This window comes from Mus caroli, chromosome 2, assembly GCF_900094665.2.
Source record: "Mus caroli chromosome 2, CAROLI_EIJ_v1.1, whole genome shotgun sequence".
NCBI classification, from domain to species: Eukaryota; Metazoa; Chordata; class Mammalia; order Rodentia; family Muridae; genus Mus; species Mus caroli.
In genome coordinates, this window is record NC_034571.1 from 44,267,330 (window position 1) to 44,286,953 (window position 19,624).

A 19,624-nucleotide genomic window follows, 5' to 3' on the forward strand; every position below is an offset into this window, starting at 1 on the left:
CTGCCTGCCGAGAGTCGGAGTTTACCTGTATGTATGTATAAATGTAAAGATACAACCTGCCTGCCGAGAGTCGGAGTTTACCTGTATGTATGTATAAATGTAAAGATACAACCTGCCGAGAGTCGGATTTTGTGGTTTGTGTGTATGGTTTCAGATTCCTTTGTTAGAAAATTTATCCCTGGGAAAGACTAGTTTTCCCCTGGTTCTTTACCTAGAGGTAAAATCCTATGAGATTTCTTTTTTTTGGTGATAATACCTGTTTATGCCGTCATTTTTTTTTTTTGGGTCAAATTTTTTATTTGATATTTTCTTCATTTACATTTCAAGCACTATCCAGAAAGTCCCCTATACCCTCCCCCCACCCTGCTCCCCAACCCACCCACTCCTGCTTCCTGGCCCTGGCATTCCCCTGTACTGGGGCATATGATCTTCACACGACTAAGGGCCTCTCCTCCCATTGATGGCTGACTAGGCCATCCTCTATGCAGTCATTTTTAGGGAAGACTTTTACCACAGGCTTCCTGGTCCTCTAGCTCTTAAAATTGTCCCAGCCTGTCTTGTGCAGTATTCTCTGAGCCATAGATACAGAAGTAGCAATGTAGATGTGTACATGAGGCTTGACTTCCACACTCTGTTAATCTCTGCTTGTGTTGTGTCCAGTTGTGGTTTTCTGTAATTGTCTCCACTTGATAGTAAAGAACTATGCAGACCTAGCAAAATCGTGGTATTAGATTCTTTTCTAAGGTCCATGACCTCATTAGCCCTGGGAATCTGGCTCTGTTTCCGGTACCAGACATTTTTTTCCTCCTGTTGAGTGGACCTTTAGTGCAGTCAGATGCTGTTGGTTACATTCACTGTATCTTGATGGACATTTCATTGTGCTGGTTAGTATTAGTTCAGAGGTGTCACAACTGGGTAGGGTTTTAAATTACTTCCCTCCCTTGGCAGCGTGCATAGGATTTTCTAGAACCATGGAAGCTGGACCACATGAAGGTTTCCAGATTGGATCCATTTTGAATTACTATTGTGTAACAAACTTTTTCCTGTGCAGATGCAATACATATATCTGTTCACCCTAGATAGGAATCCCACAACAGACCAAAGTAACAAATACCACCAAAGTCGAACTTAGTGAACCATGAGTTTGATTGGGGTTACAATCAGTGTGTCACTTTCAGGAACAAATATGATTCAAGGACAGCTACATTATCAAAGCCCACCGAGTATGGGTGACCACTCACAACAACTGAGAACCTGGAGTGCTTTGCATAACCTGCAGGTAGCCCAACAGGTTGGAGAGTGTCCTTTATAAGTGACTCTGGTCTAAACCTCTTTTTAGACAGCTCCACCGATCGCTACTTCTTCTAGGCAGGTGGTCTGGGCTCAGAGTTTCCTTTCATCTTTTGCTCTTCTGAGTCTTCTTTACAGATTAGCCTACTAGGTCTGAGAGGGACTCTCAGCTTTTGTGGCAGAGAGAGGGGCCTAGTGAATCTGGTCAGTTTCAGGTATTTCCTGGAACTGTTTTGAGTTGTTTACTTTCTTGTTTTAAGGCATTATCCTGAAGGATGAAATGTTTAAATCTGGGAAGAAGCTGTTATAGAAGTTGGCGGCTTAATGCCTATGGTTTATTAATACACGTTGTTTCTCTTCTGCTTGAAATAAGACTTTGTTTGATTTATGGACACAAATTATTTAGAATGAATTGTAGCAAAAAGGGAAAGAAATCATTTGCATTTCTTTTATCACTTTCTGTAAGTAATTTTAAGATTGGTGTACATCCTGGAATACCTTTCTCTAGCCTCATCTGTTTTAGTTTATGCGTTTTTTTTCTTATGAACTATTAGATATACTATTTTCCTTTTTTTAAATTTATTTTTTACATTCCATAGTCCATTCCCCCCCATCCACCCTCCTACTACTCCACATCCCACACCTCCTCTCCACCCCATCTTATCTCCACGAGGATACCCCCAACCCCTAACCCCACCTGACCTCTAAACTCTCTGGGGCCTCCAGTCTCTTGAGGGTTAGATACATCATCTCTGAATGAACACAGACCCGGCAGTCCTCTACTGTATGTCTGTTAGGGGCCTCATATCAGCGGGTAATTGCTATCTGTTTGGTGGTCCAGTGTTTGAGAGATCTCCAGGGTCTAGATTAATTAAGGCTGCTGGTCCTCCTACAGGATTGCCCTTCTTCTCAGCTTCTTTCAGCCTTCCCTAATTCAACAACAGGGGTCAGCTGCTTCTGTTCATTGGTTGGGTGCAAATATCTGACTCTTTCAGGGCTGCTTGTTGGGTCTTCCAGAGTACAGTCATGCTAGGTCCATTTTTGTTAGCGCTCCATAGCCTGAGTAATAGTGTCAGGCCTTGGGACCTCCCCTTGAGCTGGATCCCACTTTGGGCCTGTTACAGGACCTTCTTTTCCTCAGGCTGCTCACCATTTCCATCCCTGTAATTCTTTCATACAGGAACAATTATGGGTCAGAGATATGACTGTGGGATGGCAACCCCACCCCTCACTTGATGTCCTGTCTTCCTGCTTGAGGTGGGCTCTATAAGTTCCCTCTCCCTACTGTTGGGCATTTCATCTAAGGTCCCTTCCTCCCTTTGAGTCCTGGGAGTCTCTTACCTCCCAGGTCTGTGGTGCATTCTGGGGAGTCCCCCTAACCTCCTGTCTCCTGAGGTTGCTTGTTTCCATTCTTTCTGCTGGCCCTCAGGGCTTCAGTCTTTTTCCCTCACCCAGTACCAAATCAGGTTCCCCTCTCCTCCCCACTCCCCCCATCCTATCCACTTTCCCTCCCCCCTCCCCACTTGTGATTGCTTTCTTCTCTCTCTCCCAAGTGGGATTGAGGCGTCCTCACTTGGGCAATTCAGCTTGTTGACCTTTTTTGAGTTCTGTGGACTGTATCTTGGGCATTCTCTCTCTCTATACACTTAGTGAACACACACACACACACACACACACACACACACATAGTATTAGTATACACACACACACACACACATATATATATATATATATTTACATATATATATATATATACACACATATATATACACACATACAGACTATAGTAGTGTAGAAAAATAGCTTTTCAGCTTGATGTGCTATTTATCTCAATCCATTAAAAGATGTATCTTTAAGTGAAACTTAGTAAAGTGCTAATACATGCTCAAGAAATACCAAAATTTAGTGTGTTTTGGTACAAATTTTGTACATTTAAGGCATACTGTGATATATGTGTGTGTAATATAATTATATAAAAATATAATATATTTATATAATATATAAAACTGGTAAAATGTGTGTATGATATATGTATGTAATATAATTATATAAGAATATATTTTAATATATTTATATACAATTATATTACTATATAATTACATATACATATATCACTCACACACATTTTACCAGTTTAGTAGTTTGTATGAGATTTCTGATAGGATAATCTATATTTCATAAGTATTTCCAACCATGTTTAAAATATGATATAATGCTGTTTTAAACTTGTGCATCTTTGTATATGTATATTCTTAAGAATGGTACATGGTTGTTATAGTTGTTTTTCCTTTTGTGTCCCACTGTGATATATAATTGCTTTTTGATTCAATAACTAAATTTCCACCTTCATTTAGAGTATACTTTTAAGCAAATTTTTAGAAATTATTGATAGATACAAAGCTTGAAAAGTTACCTTCATCAAGCACATACATTTTTTCTCCTACCTACAAGTGCTTAAATATAGTTATTTGGAGATTGAGAATTCTGTATCCAGAAGCAAAAATGGTTGGGAGGAAGACAAAAACCATGGAGCTTAACCCAGTTAGAGTGAATGTGTATATGACACTCAATTTGTGAAAGTGAGTTTTATGAGTGCTTTGGTGACCCATTCAGTTCTTAGGCCTGGAATGCAGCTTTTCTCTTGCCAGCCTGGAAGTGGACTTTCTCTGGAGAGCAACTATTAGCAGGAGGAGGCACACCTTTGCTTCTCTGTATCAGGCTCATTTCCTGGATCTGACCTTAGACCTTTTCCTTTATTCCTTGCTGTGCCACTGCTTTAAAACCCTTTTCTACTAATTTGAAATAGTAGAAGTAGAAAAGCTCATTTGTTAATGAAGTAGTACTGTGGGCTGCCTTTCTGGTTTTGGCGCTCGCATACCTGCTCTCAGTCCTGCACTAAGCATCTGTATAGTACTGGTGCAGGATGCTCTCGGCTTGCCCTCTTGGATCTCACAGTTACAAGTAAAGGTGAAAACAAACCAGCTGCTTATTGGGCTTTGCTACTTGGAAATGAAGGTGAAGAGGTTTTGCAGGGAGTGGCAGGGAGAACAGATCTGATTGGCGTTCTGCACTCCCACACGGCATTTGAGATGCTGACCAGTGTTAAAACGCTCAGTAAATGTCAGCTGTCATTGTCCTTTCTGTCACAGCTTCAGAACTGACCAAAAGGAGTAAGTTTCATAGAAAGTGCTACTGCTGTACTACTCTAAAATATCTGTTGTGTCGTGTTCATTTTATTGATGAGAAAAAGGTAAAGTGACCTAACTTACAATCCCAATCCAAGTGGGAGTTACTCACGAGTTACTGTCCACTGATTGAACAGCTTATTTTCAAATAAGTAATTTGATGGAGTCCATAGAAAACTAAATTAGGGAAAATTAATTAGAGTTTACTGTTTCATCCTGAATAGAGGTTTTATTTGTGCTTATACAGCCTGATGGTGAAATAATTTTCACACACCAGAATTTATTTCTATTTACACATATTCATTTTCATTTTTCATCTTCACTTAGAGGTTATAAACATTAAATTAGATAAAGGTAAGCTTTCTTTATAGTTAGTCATAACCCTCAGCTTTTGAACAGCAACTAAGAGGAGACTGTGCTTTCCCTGTATCTCCTGGAGACTTTCCACCCTAGTGCTGGCAGCCCTGTGCTGCTAACTGACTAGGGAATCTTTTCAGAGTCCTTATTTTTATCCACAGTGCATTTTTTATTTGTTTGTTTTGGGGAAAAGTAAGGAGAGAAACTATGAAGAAACTTGGGATCTAATTAACAGAGTCATGGCTGACCCATATGACAGCATCAGATTTATTCATCTATTAATCTATGCCTTTTTCTAGTTCAGAAACTTTTTTTCTGAAGTTACTGTCTTATCCTCTATGAATTTTATTTCTGTTCTTGTTTTTTTATATATTTGTCTAAGAAATGAAGACTTGTTCATAAGAGCCTGAGTAGTTAGTATTTGACAAGAATAGTATAGTCAGAAAACTTTGTTTGAATGAGTGGATAAATGAATGGGTGAATCAAGTTTTATATTTTCTGATGTTTGGCAGTAATTTCATTCCTTCTTGATAAGCAGCGAGTCTCTTTCTAATCTGGAAACCTAATTACTTGGCATTAAGGTACTGATTTGATTTTTAGTTACGTACAGTTTTAGTGCTGAGTACTCAAAGCCACCATTTTCATTTTGGGAATACAGTTGTATCTATTTGTATAGTCAGTGATCTCTTTTGCCTTTTTTGACTATATACTGTAACAATTTCTACTTTGAAAAAGCATGCCCTTGGTGCCTCTTATTTATTACTTTGTGTCTTTTTGTTCTAATGTTCTTTTATTGAGAAGTATATCTAAAAAAAAAAACTATACTTAAAATCTGTTTTAGTTATTTTAATTCTTTTGCTTTTGTCTTGCCCATTTTTAGCACATTAAGGTTTGGTTTTGTCTTCATTCGTTTTTGTGTTGGATGTTTACTCTCTCCATTAGTTAGGAAGTTTCCTGAGTAGGCATACTACTTTCTAAGATTAAGAGTACTGACATTGTGAGCTCTGAAAGTTCTTGTGTGTAAACAAGATCCCAGTAATTCTTGTGCCTTTGCATCCCTGTGAAAGAGAGGTTCTCTCATGGTATGGAAGTATTAATTAAGCTGGTTTTTTGATGGATAATGAATAGCCTTGGATGATACCAAGAAAACAACTGATACAGAAAAGTGAGTTGTCATTTCTTTCGTCAGGTACTGTTCTCTGTAGAAATAGTGGCAACTGGGAAATGTGTCATCTGTGTGGAGTTTTCGAGCTCCGTAGCAGCGGCTAACGTGTGTTTTACTTTATTTAAACTTCAGGCAGTTCTCTCTTTTGTGGTGACTTGTTCTCTTTTCCTACCTGACTATCCTCAGACTGAGAAATGTGCCTGTATACTTATTTCCAAGGGATTACTACTTACTTCCTACATTTAAAGTTGTTATAATACCGGAATTATAGTTTGAACTGCTAACAAATGCTTAATTCAGACTGTGGACTAAGTCATTTAAATCCTGTTCTGTCAGGATATATTTTGATTTATTCATGTTGCTACAGCTGGACAGGGAGGTTTGTAACAGAGCTAGTTTATCACCAGGTTTTATTTAATTCTGGCCATCGTTCTTTGTGTTTTCTTCCTGGTTTGTCTTTCCTGAGCACACACATAGCATTATTCTGTGTTTCACCTAGTACATTCCAAAAAGGTGAGTGAGATAATTTACTCACTGGAAGTAGGAAATTTCAGAGGTTCTTATGAAAACTGTTAAAAAAACAAACAAACCAAAAAACCCAAAACAAAACCCCAAATCACCACCACCACAACAAAAAACAACAAACAAAAACTCAAAACAAAACAAAACCCCAAAACAACAACCAAAAAAACCTCCAAAATAACACAACAACACAACACAAAATAAAACAAACCAGACAAACCCTAGAACTGGAAAGACATCACAGCTCACAAAAGCCTAAGTTTGATCCTTAGAACACACATGGAAGGAAGAGAATAGAAAAACAGCCAACCACACAGGCAGGCAGGCTGGGTTGATGCTGCATGTTTGCAACCCCAGCACTAAAAGAGTTGTGGCAGGTGCATTCCTGGGGCTTGCTGACCAGCCTAGCCTGCTTGGAGAGTTCCAGGTCACTTGGAAATGGCACTTTGGGAATGACACCTGAGGTGGCCCCCTAACCTTCATGCACACACTCATAAAAGCTCTTAGAATCCCTGGTCTGAGAGAACTGGATTTCCTCAGGGCTTTGTTTCCTGGTATTTGTTAAAGGCAATACTGCCCTCTGCTGTTCAGAATCCAATTGCAGCTCCTGTTCACCAGAATTGCCTGTTTACACTCACACTTTAGACTTTCAAATCTTTACAAGTAATACGTAATATTTAAAATTTATTTTACTTGCTTGCTTGAGCCCATTGTATTAGGTAATTTTGGGTTATTTTTACATCCAAATTTATTTACTGCCACCCTAGTAGGTGTAAGTTAAGGATTTTTCCTTATATTTTTAAAAATAACACTTTCCTCTGGTTATAAGGAATGAGTTTTTCATTCTTATCTTAAAAATACAGTCTGCTGAATCACTGTCAAGTCTTAAAAAGCTAAATCATTCTTTCACCTTTGTAACTGATGTGTCATTTTTCATTTCGTTCTGAATACGAATCGTAATTTCTTTTGCCTGTGTTTTTTCTTCACAAGCACGCCTTTCATATAATGATAGAGGTAAGATGCATTGCTGTTTGTTTCATGGTTGTGAAAGCTTCTGTGGGTGCACACTAGACATTGGTCCTTACAGTTTTGTTATTGGGGCTTTACTTTGCATCCCTTATAGTTTATCTACATTTTTGTTATAAAAGTCCTCTCTTTTGTATCCAAATATTATTCATTTGACATAGTAAAAACATTTGGTTTTTGAAGAATTGTTAGCAGTATTTATGCTTATCTAAGGTTTCTTCTGATTGGAAGATAAAATCTAATGAGGACATTAGCTCTAGGAACCCAGTAGTTCTTTAAATGTCAGCCTTACTCATTTAAATAAGAGATAACTTTCTGGTCTAGCTCATTATCTTTTTAACTTAAAATCCATATTTTCCAATGTCTTCTCTAGCTAATGAATTAGCTGCATAAGTAACACCTTTGACAAATGTGTTGCTGCCTTGAAGGCTAGGGCAGTTTGTACTAGTATGTACAAGTGTCTCAGAGATAAGCAGCATTGATGACAGATGGCTTGCTAACCCCTTTAAGGAGTAGCCCGGAGTGGGTATACTAATGCCACGGTGTAGGGGCTTTGGACAGTCAGACTTTACCAGTAACTGCAGTTTCAGCATACATTCTTATGTCTTGAAAAGGAATGCACAGTCAGAGCCATTTCTGATGTGCATCCTCTAAGTTTTACATATTGAATGGTTGTTGAAACAGCACTGGGAACTCGAGGGAAGATTTTCAGAAATTCTGTAGTCCTTGGAATTGCTGTCTTCCAAGTGTTTCTGTGCATCATGGCAAAGCTATGCTTCATGGATGCCATCAGTTATGAAGTGTAAGTTCCCATTTGTTGCCTTGGGGGTTTGCGTGTTTAATGATAGAAGTCTTAGGTGTTCTGAATAAATTACTATAATGATACTAATAAACTGAGAGTAATTTTTAATATACCTTATTCAATAATTAAAATTTAGATTTTAGAGATACATTTAAAACTTCATCCTAATAACTTCTTGTTAAGAAAACAAAAAGCTATATCAATGATTGGTATTTTGTACTGTGTAGTTATTTTTATTATGAAGCTGAGTTTTAAGCCCAATCTTAAGTATCCATGAGTATAAAATGATAGCTAAGAGTACATCATCATTGGCAAGAGTGAGCCTTTGTAGATCACGTTCTTCCTTTTTGAATATTGGCCAGTGTTTTGCTTTTTTATTTAATTTTTCTATATTGTTAAGAAAATTTGACAGTTGTATGTTTTGTAGCAATTAATAGAAAACTTCTGAGTAAATTGTAATATTAAATGTTGACCCCAGGTTTCTCTCTGAGACGGAAGTGTGTTAAGAAATTTACTAAGGGAAGCTTTGTAATCCTATAGGACCTTTGAAGTTTATCTTTCCATCTAGAAAACATTTAATATACTTTGAACTCCCTGTTATATTATTAATCTGAGATATTGAAGACATGATCTCAATCCTGTTTCATGTCTGTAGCTGGTGCAAATCTGAACACAGTAGATGTGTGTGTTCTCTCTAGAGACATTATTGGTCAGTGGCATTGTTGTCCTCTTTTCTCTGTTCAGTTATCTGAAGATTGTAGTATTTTTGCTTTGAAAAATTGATTATTGCCATTTCTATTTAGTTATTTCTTTATAAACTTATACGTTTATTCTTGGACTTTGCAGACTGTCTAGGTTTCTTTGCCTTTGCTAGATTAGTGTTCGCCTTTTCCTTTCAGTCCCCTCAGTCACCCTGTCCATGCCAGTAGAATCCTATTACAGGCAGAGATGGCTGTAGAATGGCAAGGGAGGATCGACTTCCCATAGCAACTTCCCAGAGAGACAGAGTCACTGTGAGCCTGGCCTTCCTGTAGGTTTGTAGACAACCTCTTTGGTCTGTCACTCTGCTAAATGGAAGCACTTTGGCTTTATTAACCTTTCATGTTTTTAATTTGAGAAGAACAGCAACTTTTTAGACATTTAAAAACAAACATGACTTCAGACTGAATCACAGGAAGTCTTTCTTCTGCCTTACTTTAAAAAATAGGAGTTTTCAAGCCTTTAAGGGACTGCCTACAAGTTGCATTCTATTTCTATAAAATATTTTGAACTTTTTTTTTTCTGGGGTAATTTTGATGCTTAATTGAAAACTCATAGACTCCCAAACAGACTAGTGACTGGAGGATGCCTATAAGGAGCACTATAAGTTTTGGAATTTTATGAAGATCTAAAAGGGGAGAAGAAAGTTAGGGTAAGATGTACTGATCTTGGATAAAATGTCATTTTTAAGTATCTGAAGTGCTACTGGTAGTCTCTCCTTGCCACAAAAATTTTAGTTCCTTCTCACAAAACTTAAATAAGCATTGAAACATTTCTGATGTTTTTTCTGCTGGCTTCCAGGAGCTTCTTCCCATCTGCTTCAGTTGCAGACAATAAACCGAGAGAACACTTCAAACAAAGGGTTGCTATTCTTCTGGCATTGGGAATTCTCACTTTTCTTTCTCCTTTATGTAGTTTCCTGGCCCTGTTTTAAAGATCCATCATGGTAGCACTCTTGTCTCTTATTCAACATTCTATCTTTCTAACTATGACTACCATTTTTCTAGATTTATTTATACTTTGTCTTATTTTTCTTTTCAGTTATTCTTAGAGAATGATTTTTATTTCTGGTCAGTTTGGGGGAATAGCTAAAGAGATGGACTGTTAGTATCTTGAAAAGTAAGAATGAACAAAGATTGTCTATAGAAACCTTTCTCTTTTTTGTTTGTGGTTTTTCTTTTTGTTTTGTTTTTGTTTTTGTTTACTTTGAGACAAGGTTTCTCTGTGTAGCCCTGGCTGTCCTGGAACTCACTCTGTAAACCATGCTGGCCTCGAACTCAAATCCACCTGCCTCTGTCTCCCAAGTGCTGGGATTGAAGGTGTACACCACTGCCTGGCTGCTCTATCTGTCTATCTATCTATCTATCTGTCTGTCTGTCTGTCTGTCTGTCTGTCTGTCTGTCTGTCTATCTATCTATCTATCTGTCTGTCTGTCTGTCTATCTATTTTTGAGACAAGGTTTCTCTGGGTAGCTCTCTCTGTAATGGTACTTGCTCTGTAGACCAGAGTGGCCTCAAATTCATAGAGATCTACCTGCCTTTGTCTCCTGAGTGCTGGGATTATATACTTGTTTGAAATGACTGGGCATTGTGAAAGTAATGAAGAAAAAAGTTAATGTTAGACAGCTACTAGAGAAAGTATCAGATTTTGAGATTGTTTTTTTTGAGAAATGCTCATACTTTGCTGTTTTGATACTTTTAAAATCTGTGCCCTTTAAGAGAATATAAGCTGAATAAAGCCAATGACATACTATTAAGAGTGTTCTGAAATTCACAGAACATCTTGCGAACATTGGGTAGACTGGCTGCCTACTCTTTTCACCTTCTTTTCCTAAGTAGCAGCAGCACTGATGTTGCTAAACATTGCCTGCTTTGTGGTTCCCACTAATGCCCTAGCATCTAAGTTCTCGCAGGCTGGAAGTTAAGGTCACATTGATGTTACAGTCCCTCATAGGCCATGGTTTCTGTTAGAGCATTATTCAGTATAACCACCCTTTTTTCATTTCAGAATCAATGTCTTATTTTCTACTTATTTATAGCATTATTATTATTTACCTCTAGGACCCAGGACCACCGCCACCTTCCCCATTACTAGGGTTGAAGCCATTGCAGCTGTTAGAAGTGAAAGCAAGGGGAAGATTTGGTTGTGTCTGGAAAGCTCAGTTGCTCAATGAATATGTGGCTGTCAAAATATTTCCGATACAGGTATGTTTGTTGAAATTCCCTAGTCAACCTCCTTCTGTATTTTTAAAGCTGTAACTGGTTAGGACATTATAGCTCATAAACAGCGTGAATATATAAACCATTGTAAACCCATTGTAAAGTGATTGTTGTGATAGTTGGGAAAGTAACCTAGCCTTTCTGTGCTGCTGTCACAGCTGAGATGGAGTGATTTAATGCAGCACTAGACTTTGTTGGCAGAATTGGAGTCACAGTACATGCACATGTAGTCAATCTTTTGGTAATAAAATCTAAACTATTCCAGTCAAAAAATAAGCTTACCGTCTGGGTAGTATCTTGTCTCCTCGGCAGGAAAGAGCAGTAGACTGTGCTTTACTTTAGAATTGGTGTTTGCAGTTACATGGCCAGACTGTTATCTTTTCATTGCACTTTGAGTATTTATATGTACTTTCCTCTCCCCCCACCCCCATTTTTTGTTGGTAATTCCTCAGAGGCAGTGGTTCAGGTTTCAAAGTATTAGTTTACTTTGTTTTCCCCTTCAGTGCAGCTGAACTCTCATGACAGCCTGACCAATCCCAGTCTCGCAGTGCTGCTGCTTTGCTCATTGCTGGTAGACTTGAGGGATCTCATCTTCCCCTTTACTCCGTCAGTACACCCACCCCTGTGCCTGAGAGGACCCTTAGTACTGAAGTCTCAGCTACACACCCAATCCCCATCACTCCAGAGTCACTGCAGAAACAGTTTCCTTAATGTACCTAGGTTTTACCTCCTCTCCTCTTCTTGGCAACAGTGTGGCTTTTCTAGAGAGAAGCATTCTGTTGTGCTAAGATTCATAATAAGATTCATGTGAGGAATTTTAACAATAAGAAAAAGATACTGGATATTAAGAGTAGAAACAACAGTAGCCATTTTATCAAATGCCTTTATTGACAAAGTAATGATTTACCTGTTGTATGTTCATATGTTATTTAGATATAAACATAAAATAAGCACTTTAGCAACCAATAGCACAATTATTCTTTTACTTCACTGGAAAAACAAATGATTTTATAAAAGGAAAAGGAAAGGCCAAAATTTAAACTAATCTTGGATCCAGAGATTTCTTACCATATATTACAGTGTCACTAATCTTGGATCCGAGATTTCCTTACCATATATTATAGTGTAACTCAGCTTTCAATGCCCTTTCATAGTGAAAAGAAACGAATCTTTTGTAAGGAAGTATACAGTAGATACAGATCACTGGCAGGAATGAGTAATTGATAATTAAAAGAAAAACATAAGGTACTGTTGACTTTGGAAGTTGGGGAGGGCAGGCTGAGGAGTGGTTTTTATCTAAGGTTCTATCTAAATTTATATTTCAGGGAGATGATTGTGACTGTTAGCATAAATAACTTAACACCATATAGTGCTTGCAGTAGCTTGTAACAGAATGTGTTGCCGTTTACGATACAGAAATGCAGTCATTTTTGATGAATGCCTGTGTATATAAACTTAGCTACACAGAAAAGTAGATTTTGAGGGAATGGGAAAAAAAGAAGGATTTATTATGGATTATTGTTATTACCTGTCACAGATTTCTTTTATAAAAATATAACAAAAGACCTCTGTCCCTAGCTCATTTTGATGTTGGACCACTTGTATTAGCTTGTTTTGTTGTGGTCATTTCTAGTAACCTCAGTGTTTCTTGTCCTCTGTGCTCTTAGTGTGCTTTCTTGTCTTTACTCTAGGACAAACAGTCCTGGCAGAATGAATATGAAGTCTATAGTCTACCCGGAATGAAGCATGAGAACATACTACAGTTCATTGGTGCAGAGAAAAGAGGCACCAGTGTGGATGTGGACCTGTGGCTAATCACAGCATTTCATGAAAAGGTATAACGACGTAATACTTAAGTTTAGTTAAGTTGGACTTGGCTTGTCTAATGTTAACTATTTTATTTCAAGAGAACAGTATATTATTATGGTTGATTAATATTTGACCCAAAAAATATACATCACTTATGAATAAAAATATAAAAATGTGACTTTAAGGAAAGAACAGCTTTTTATCTTAGCCCTATAATCATAGAAAAACTTTAGTCTTTGATTTCCTGTGCTGCAATTACTTCTCTTAGGGATGCTTTAGAATAGACAGTGTTTATTTCCAAAACACATTTGCTATTCCATCATTTTTCAATTAAAATATTTTTTAAAAGACATGTCTTCAGTATAGCACAGGCTGGTCCCAAACTCACTCTTGTTTCCTGTCAGCCTCTCAAGTGCTGTGGTTATGGACTTGCATTACCATGGCCAGCTAAGATGTTTGATTTTTATGTCTTTATATTTCACTAAGTATTTGGCCATGATGATCATAATATCTCTAGAGAAGGGTTGTATGTGAGCGTGCATGTGCACAAGTGTGTGTGTGTGATTATGAGTAAGGTGCACTCGTGGAGGCTCCTGGTTTTTCAGTGTCTTCCTCAGTTACTTTTCATGGTTTTTTGTTTTGTTTTGTTTTTTTGTTGGATTTTTTTGTTTGTTTGTTTTTTTGCTTGAGGTAGGGTCTCTTGCTGAACCTGTAGCGCACTGATGCTTCCAGGGATCTACCTGTGTCTGTGTCCTCCTAGCACTGGGTTGGTTGATGGACTAATGTAGGTCTGAGTCTCAGAACTCAGGTCCTGATGCTGTGTAACAGGCACTTTGCCAACTAAGCCATTGCCTCGGGAATAGTCTATACATTAGTAGTTAGTTATGTTTTCAGTGTAGTTCTATGTCAGTATGTTTCATCTTAGAGACTAGTTGTTTTCCTAACATTTTAAACTAGTCTGTCCTTTGTTCTTAACCTCCCAAAGTCAATTATTAACTTATTTTGGTAATAAGACTTGAAAAACAAAAATCAGTCTTTTGTGGTTGAATGTTAATTACTGTGAATTGAAAGGAAATTTGAACAGCTCTATAGAATTTTTTTTTGAAAGAAATGTGTTGCTTTCATATCCAGGGAAAAGTTTCTGTTTATGTAAAATTTTAATCAAGAGCTTATGGGTATTTTCCTCCCACCTCTCCTTTCTTTAGGGCTCACTGTCAGACTTTCTTAAGGCTAATGTGGTCTCTTGGAATGAACTTTGTCATATTGCAGAAACCATGGCTAGAGGATTGGCATATTTACATGAGGATATACCTGGCTTAAAAGATGGCCACAAGCCTGCAATATCTCACAGGTAGAACAAAATCTGTATTGTCTTTCCATCCAACTCAAATGTTTACTACTTAAACTTTTAATTCTTGGAGTAAAATTTATTTTTGCGGTGATTATCCAAGCAAAGAGGCAAAGACTTTTCAAGTTTTTAAAATTAGGTGAGATTGGCTAGGGTGTACTTTGGTATGTACATGTTAATATACATGTTAATCTTGTTAATAAAGTCTAATGATCCCATGTTTTAATTTGTGTAACTTCTGAAAGTATGTTTGAGAATAGAAGTGTATTTTCTCTATTTCAAAGGAGAAATGATTTTAACTCAAAATTTTGAGTTTACTTTAAAGACAATTTTTAGTAGATCCACAATGATAGAATTAAGGATAGATTAAGTATTTTCTCTGTCTTTTGGATGAATATAACATTCATTCCTTGAGCTAAAGTAGAAGGGACCCCCACGAGGAGACAGCTAGCTGCTGAGTAAAGAAATAGTGCTCATCAGGGAAAAGACTGTTACCGTCTTAAAAAGGAAACATGTTTGCTTCTGGGAAATAAATTGTTTGCTATTATTTAACTTCCTTGGAAGAATATGGGATTGAGTTGTCTTTCTATTCAGTTTTAAAATGGCTGTTTTAAAAGTAGGTATTAACATTGATTTAGCAGATGTGTAGTTGAGTGTTACTAAATCATGACTTCTTTAGAAAGTCCTCTCCTTTCTTTCATGTTTATGAGTCCCCTAACTTATTAGTTATAGGGCCCTTTAAAATGTTTGATGTCAGTTGGTGTCTGGAGCATTTGACTCTACCTTCATCTTTTGTAGGACTAAACGACTACTTCTAAATGTACCTATTGATGAGAGCATAGACATGTTTGCTAGAGTTGTCATTAAGTTGAACCAGATGAGGCAGATGTGCAGGAAGAATATATCCCTTACTTACAGCTGATAGACTTTTCAGAGACCAGCTTTGCTCTATGGTGAAAGGCTTCTGTCTGTTCTGTATTTGCAGAAGTGCTTTCCTTGAAAAGTAGCCATGTAGGTCAGGGAGGGGCCGTTCTAAAATGGAAGTCTTTATCAAATTTTAAAAATTTTCTTGTTTTTCTGAAATTTGGGTACTGTGGGAGTTTGTAGCTAATAGATCTGAAGCATTCCTATTACCTTAAAGAAAGAGTAAATTTTATCATTATGTGGGAGTAACATAGATGAAAATGTATTTCTGGAATGACTGTAAAAGCGCTTTATGGAGAAGATTCCCTCTTGCTCCTTTAGGGCAGCTTTGTTACTGCATCCCCGTGCTTTACGACAGGTTGAGATTCTGCATAAGCATCTTCACTCTTTCTCTGCTCTAAAGTTTCTTAGTTTTAAGTAACTTTATTTTTATATCATATTCTCCATGTATTCAGTAGAAAAATTTAAAAGATAACTTGCTTAAGGTATTTTATTTTTATGTTTGAAGGGACATTAAAAGTAAAAATGTGCTGTTGAAAAACAATCTGACAGCTTGCATTGCTGACTTTGGGTTGGCCTTAAAGTTCGAGGCTGGCAAGTCTGCAGGTGACACCCATGGGCAGGTAAGAACAACAGCTATAAAGTAAGCAAAATTAAGCACATAATATTTTTCTTAGATCAGCACTAATTTGATCTAATGTTGATGGGGTAGTCATTGAAGCATCATCTAATGAAGAGTGTGATAGATTTTAGTTCCTGAAGGCAACATTTTTACACTGTTGTATAACTCAGGTTTAAGCAAGCACCAGAACAGCATTCATCTGTGATAGTATTGGGTTTTTGGTTTTTTTTTTATTTTCTTTTTTTTCTTTTTTTTTTTTTAAAAACAATTGGACAGAGAAGAATCCAGTTCTAAATAATTTATCTTTAGGGAATTCTTTCATTGGTTAATTCATCACCCTAACAGTGGAGGATAATGGGTCACTTCTTACTACAGTTTTTAAATTCTCATTTCTCTATATAAAAGTTTATTGCTCTGGCACTTTATTGATTCAATTACAATTTAATCTTTTCTTTTAAATTCTTTCTAAAATTTGGAGCTCCTGAAAAGGCCAGAGCAAAATGTCTAATTCCAGTTAGGGTTTGCACAGATAGATTTAGAATCCTTTAGGAAGGCCAAAGGAGATACAATATAGGAAATTTCTTATTTTGCTTAAGCCCGTAGTCCAATTTTAAGGACATTAAAAAAAATGATGAGTCAGGCTTTTTTTATCCACAGAAAAACCTGAGACTAGGACGGTGATACATTTGTATAGATTCACTTTTTCACAAGAACAAGATAAGAACAGGAGAGAAGGCCCAAGGATTAAAGAGTGTTTACTTCCTTTGCAAGAACCAAGTTCATTTCCTGGCTCAGGCTGCTCAGATGTCTGTAAGACCAGGTCCAGGTGATCCGCCATCCTTTTATAGCCTTTGTGGGCACCCACAATCACATATGCACATACACCTTCCACATGTGCAATTAAAAATAAATATATTCTTAAAAATAGCTTGAAGTGTGTGACATTTCTACAAGGTCATGCCCTTACTAGTTCTGTCTTTCAAATTATTCAAGTTATTTGATTATTCCCAAGTTTTCTTTTTCATTCCATATCCCCTTGATCCCCAGGAACATAGCTGTATGCAGTCATGGTACACTGATTTCTGGCAATAATCAATAATTTCAGATTTGTTTCAATGTAATGTCAGCAGCTGTAGAATATTAGAAAAGTTGACATGTTTGGGGGAAAATACTATCAAGAATGGAATAGCCTAGAGATAAAGGTTTGTAATTAGTCTATGATTAATAATTCCAGGGCACTATGTATGGAACAGCTTCATCTTTTGGCATGTAGCAAAACTAGTAACTTTTTTTTTTTAAAGCCTGATTCATGACATTCAGTCATTTTTTAATGTCCTTACAATTGGATTACAGGCTTAGGCAATATAAGAAATTGCCTACACCAGTAAAGTTTCTCTACTGTCATATCACCTTTGATTCATAAAAGATGATATCTTAGACTAAAATTAGATAAGCTGTAATATTAAAAGAAGTGAAAGGTAGCCTTCTGAGAGACATTCAGAATATAGTCAAAATGTTTGTGCAGAACAGGAAACGCCAAAAAGCTACTTTATGTTCTCATAAAATAAGTTAAAAACTGAACTTAATCGTTTTATTAATCTGCCCTTACTTTTGAAAACTATTGCTATATGTGCATTTCACTGCTAACGTATTAGTGAAAAGATCACTTGCCATTATCTAAGGATGAAAGCCGTAATGCCAAAGGTGCCTCCTAGACCTAACTAGGTATATACTTTAGTCTACTTGACAATTCATAAAATGTGTTCATATTAAAATGCTGTCAAGACCAACTGGCACTAGCTGCCGTAGCATAGTGGCCACAGCTAAGGTACTACGAAATAACAAATTGTTGGGGACAAATATAAATAGAGACCAAAGACAGGAGAATTTATGAGTAAATAATATTTTTTAAAAGTAGAACTTAAAAAATATATCTCAAATATGTGAAGTGTTCTGTTTTCTCCATTCCCTCCTTCTCCCAGCAAAGCATTACTTGGTACTTTGTGATGAGATCTAGAAAGGGAGGGAAAGCCCTGTATGGCTGTCTGGTGAGAGTATCCAGAAGTCATCTCTTTTATGTATCCTGTGGTGGTATAATCATAATTTATTTTCCCTGGATAAATAGACCATATTTGGCTTTCTTTTTATAAAACCATAGACAAAACATTAGTTCATAATTTGATTTCAAAATCTCTTTTAGGTTGGTACCCGGAGGTATATGGCTCCAGAGGTGTTGGAGGGTGCTATAAACTTCCAAAGGGACGCATTTCTGAGGATAGATATGTACGCCATGGGATTAGTCCTGTGGGAATTGGCTTCTCGTTGCACTGCTGCAGATGGTAAGGGAAAAAGCTGGTTTTTAAAAAAAAGTATATATGCCATATTTATGAAAAGTGGTTATACAAAAAGGTAAGTACATTTTCTTGTATGAACTCCACAAGGTGGCAGAAGATGCAGACAGCAAGGTGACCTTGGAGGGGCTGGGTATGAAAGAAACTGGTATCGATACTTTGGAGATAGAAGTAGGTTACATAGCACATACTAAAAGAAAATAGGTTAAGAACTTCAGTGTTAGTCCTTCATATCAAACTATGACTCGGTGTGATGGTGACATAGGCCCTGTTAAGTAATACATAGTTAAGGTGATACTATACTACCTTCTGTAGAGTGAACTCTAGAGTGAGGTAAGGGGGAACTATTGGCCCGGACCTGGTATATAAGGCATTGAAGTAACTATAATGAGGTGCAGTCACAGCTGAGAAATTTAAGGTGTGGTATACAGATCCTTTGTGGGGAAAGGAGTTATAGGGAGGGGATTCATAGAGCAAGAGATGAGGTTAGATGCTAATTTTTCCTAAATGCCTTTTATATGCTGTAAAATAATTAAGAGCAGGCTATGTTCCAAGGCAGAAATAAGGGCCAAAGAGAAAGTGAACCATATGGATAAGGTGAGTGCATTTAAGTTTGTGTCTAGTTGTTAGTTAAAATTCAGCAGTTCAAACTTTACCAATTCCTAGGGATCTTGTTAAAAATAAGCCTCTGGAGGCTAGGGAAATAGGTTAGTTGTTAAGAACATTGGTTGTTCTTCCTTCATGAGTACCAGGTCATATTGTGGTGCACACATGCAGACAAAACAATCATACACATTAAAAAAAAATCAGTAGCCTAGGCTGAGTAGTCTGTGTATTTTACAAGCTACCATCGATTGATGCCTGTGCCATTGACCCATGAACCAAAGATTGAAATTCTAATATGTTAATACTAATACTCTAGACAAACTAAGCAGTTCTTCAGCTATCCAAAGGGTTTCACAGGGCTGGTGAAACGGCTCAGTGGACAATTCTCATGACCTAATTTTGGTCCTGTGTCTCATATAGTGTAAGGTGAGAACGTACCCTTCCTTGCACGTTGTTCTCTGATCCCTATATGAATATTGTGGCATGCACACACAGTAAGTGTAGAAGTAATAAGAGAGTTCCTAAAACAAGGGTACAGGGTTGAGTCAGTGCCTCTTTCAGATCATGATTCTGATTGAAGTGTTCAGTGCATAGTTACACTTTGCACAAAGCTCATCTATGTGTATCTATTTCTCTCTG

The 19,624-nt window shown here is 37.2% G+C and overlaps 1 protein-coding gene across 4 annotated transcripts in view; it reads left to right on the top strand.

Annotated features, from left to right (window-relative positions):
- The window catches only part of Acvr2a (activin A receptor type 2A), an 85,458-nt gene that overhangs the window by 59,483 nt on the left and 6,351 nt on the right, over positions 1–19,624 (top strand). For 2 of the 4 annotated variants that reach the window (XM_029474050.1, XM_029474051.1), the window contains 6 exons: positions 7,510–7,533; positions 11,167–11,310; positions 13,017–13,160; positions 14,340–14,485; positions 15,915–16,029; positions 18,229–18,367. In XM_029474050.1, coding sequence (XP_029329910.1) covers positions 7,510–7,533; positions 11,167–11,310; positions 13,017–13,160; positions 14,340–14,485; positions 15,915–16,029; positions 18,229–18,367 — 712 coding nt within the window. The remainder of the gene's footprint in view (positions 1–7,509; positions 7,534–11,166; positions 11,311–13,016; positions 13,161–14,339; positions 14,486–15,914; positions 16,030–18,228; positions 18,368–19,624) is intronic. The other 2 variants (XM_029474052.1, XM_021182641.2) reach the window with 1 other exon arrangement.